At 36.1% G+C, this 2,368-nt stretch overlaps 1 protein-coding gene across 1 annotated transcript; it reads right to left on the bottom strand.

Annotated features, from left to right (window-relative positions):
• Positions 1–1,081: 1,081 nt before the first annotated feature.
• Positions 1,082–1,996, bottom strand: LOC110580133 (taste receptor type 2 member 9-like). Its single transcript, XM_021689787.1, is given in 1 exon segment — positions 1,082–1,996. A coding segment is annotated over 1 exon segment (915 nt).
• Between the last annotated feature and the right edge of the window lie 372 nt (positions 1,997–2,368).

The raw sequence follows: 2,368 nt of genomic DNA, 5'->3' as shown, positions 1-2,368 counted from the left end.
CTAGGTTTGTTTGTTTTTTTCCATCCTTGCAACTTCCAATTCACCTAATGACAATTTATTTACAATTACAGTAACTACACACTTGTTGTTTGTTTGTTTAGGAGCCAATGAGGATTTCACAGATTCAAACAGATACCCTGAGACGTAAGATATTACAAAAACTATTTTTCTTTCCTAAAGCAAGCTTTAAGATCCTTAAAGTCTTTAAGACTTTTAAGATCCTTAAAGAGCAGAATTCACTTAAATCTATCAACATGTTTCAAAACTTTTACCTTCAAACTTCAAGTCATTTGCTGCTGCCATACCCCTGACAACATTTCCAGTTGGAAGGAATCGACACACCGGTTAAGGGGTTAAGACACCAGCTGAACATTTTCCTGCTGGGACTTCGATGTCAACGACCTCACTCGTATTGTCTCTGGACATGAGTTTAACACTTCAAGGAGTTGAAAAAGATTTATTTGTCTTATAAAAATGGAGACCCTGGATTGTGTGTGTGTATACGCACACACATGCTACCTCTATTTGCCTCTTATCATTTACCAACCTGAACTAGTAACTGACATCAAAAGCAGAGTAAGACTTTAATCTGTATATCTGAATACATTGCCTGGACATACATACACTTCACCATATAATTTGTATTCTAACAATAATTACACTAATGATGCTCTTTGAAAAAATAGTTATGTTACTCAAATAGCCAAATTTATTATATTGTTCCAAGTCTTACCCTAAATCAATCTGATTTTGCTCATTTAAACCAGAAGATTCTCGATGATCTGAGAAGACAGATAACATAATTTTTTTCCTGATTTATAACACAATTGGCATTCCACTGCAAGTACTAATTATTTAGATGTGTTACTACCATAATATTTTTAAATATACTATCCCTGAAAAAAGAAATATCTTATCCATCCAACATCAAAATTAGTGCTTCACATGTCCTGGGTGTAGGAGATAAGAAGGAAAATGCTGGAAAGAGAGCACACAAAATACATAGGTAACCAGAAACAAAACATAAGTCCATTGAATCCTTGCCAAAGAAATAAACAATGTTTTGCATTGTTTCTCCTCTTCATTGATTCTTTTTGAGGCAGAGAAATCTCCTGAAAGGCTGCTGGAATTTAGAATTACTCGAGATGATTATAATTGAATGGCCAGAGGGAAATGCTGCCATTATGTCCTTGAGTACAAAGAAGCAATGACTTCCATAAGGAACACTGAATGTCATATTTGCCATGAAGGCAGTAAAATAAGAAATAAAGAAGCAGAAGAATGTTATCACTGTTTTTAATGCATTTATATGGGCTTCTGTGCTGGCATTTCTAACACCATGAGATCCATTTTGCATCCGATGAGTGTGCTTGTAGAGAGAAATGAATAACATAAGAGTGCACATCACAAATACGGCTAGAGGAAATAGTAATGCCAAGTTGACAAGAAGCACTTCATTAATTTGCCTTATCTTGGGTTCAGTCCTCTTCAGCGTGGCATTCTTGAGGACATCATCATTGTCCATATTTTTAGGGTAATCTGCCTCAATACACAGAGCTGCAGTGCTCATGGAGGCCAGAAAGCTTCCCAGAAGCAGCCAAGGCATTAACTTTGAGATCCTGACTTTCAGCCAAAGAAAATAAGGCTGAGTGAAGCCTGATATCTTGAGGCAGTAAAATGCAGAAAGGCAGGTGGCAAACCAGAGACTGACAGAGTTAAAAAACATCCAAAAGAACAACATTGCTGCACCATAAACTTTTACCCTATAAAAGAATGGAAAGAACACAGAGAAAAAACTTTATACCATTAACACCATCAGCAGACCAAATCTCGACATCCTTATACATATGAAAAGGAGTTGCACTGGTGTTAGCTTTCTGCTTTTGATCAATTCTTTACAGTTGATGATGATAAGAAATCCATTTACTGTAATCCCTGTGATAAATTCTGCTGACATGATGATAACATGAGGAATAGCTGACAAAGAGGAGGCCATGTTTCCTACCATGAATCCTAGCTTTTTCTTATGGATGGTGTTAAATACCTCCTTCAGATGATCTTGCAGATAGGAACATACAGCCCTGAGAAAGCTGATCTTCTTCCAACTCCTGGATCATAAGTAGAATCTTGCAGTAGACTTTTACCTAAGGAAGCAAATCAGAGGGACTACTTTTTAAATCTGGTGCTCTTCAAAAGAAACTGTGGGGATGCAAATCCAAAGATTTGAATGATCGTGAGGTCTTCCAATTACATCCTAGGGAAAATTGCCATATTGGCATTAATCAGTTCTCACTCTTACTCAACTTTGCCAAAAAATATGATTATAAATATGTTTTATTTAGATTACTACTATTTCCTTTTTGTCTTT

This window comes from Neomonachus schauinslandi, chromosome 12 (genome assembly GCF_002201575.2).
Source record: "Neomonachus schauinslandi chromosome 12, ASM220157v2, whole genome shotgun sequence".
In the NCBI taxonomy this organism is placed as follows: domain Eukaryota; kingdom Metazoa; phylum Chordata; class Mammalia; order Carnivora; family Phocidae; genus Neomonachus; species Neomonachus schauinslandi.
This window is presented reverse-complemented; position numbering and strand designations above follow the sequence as displayed.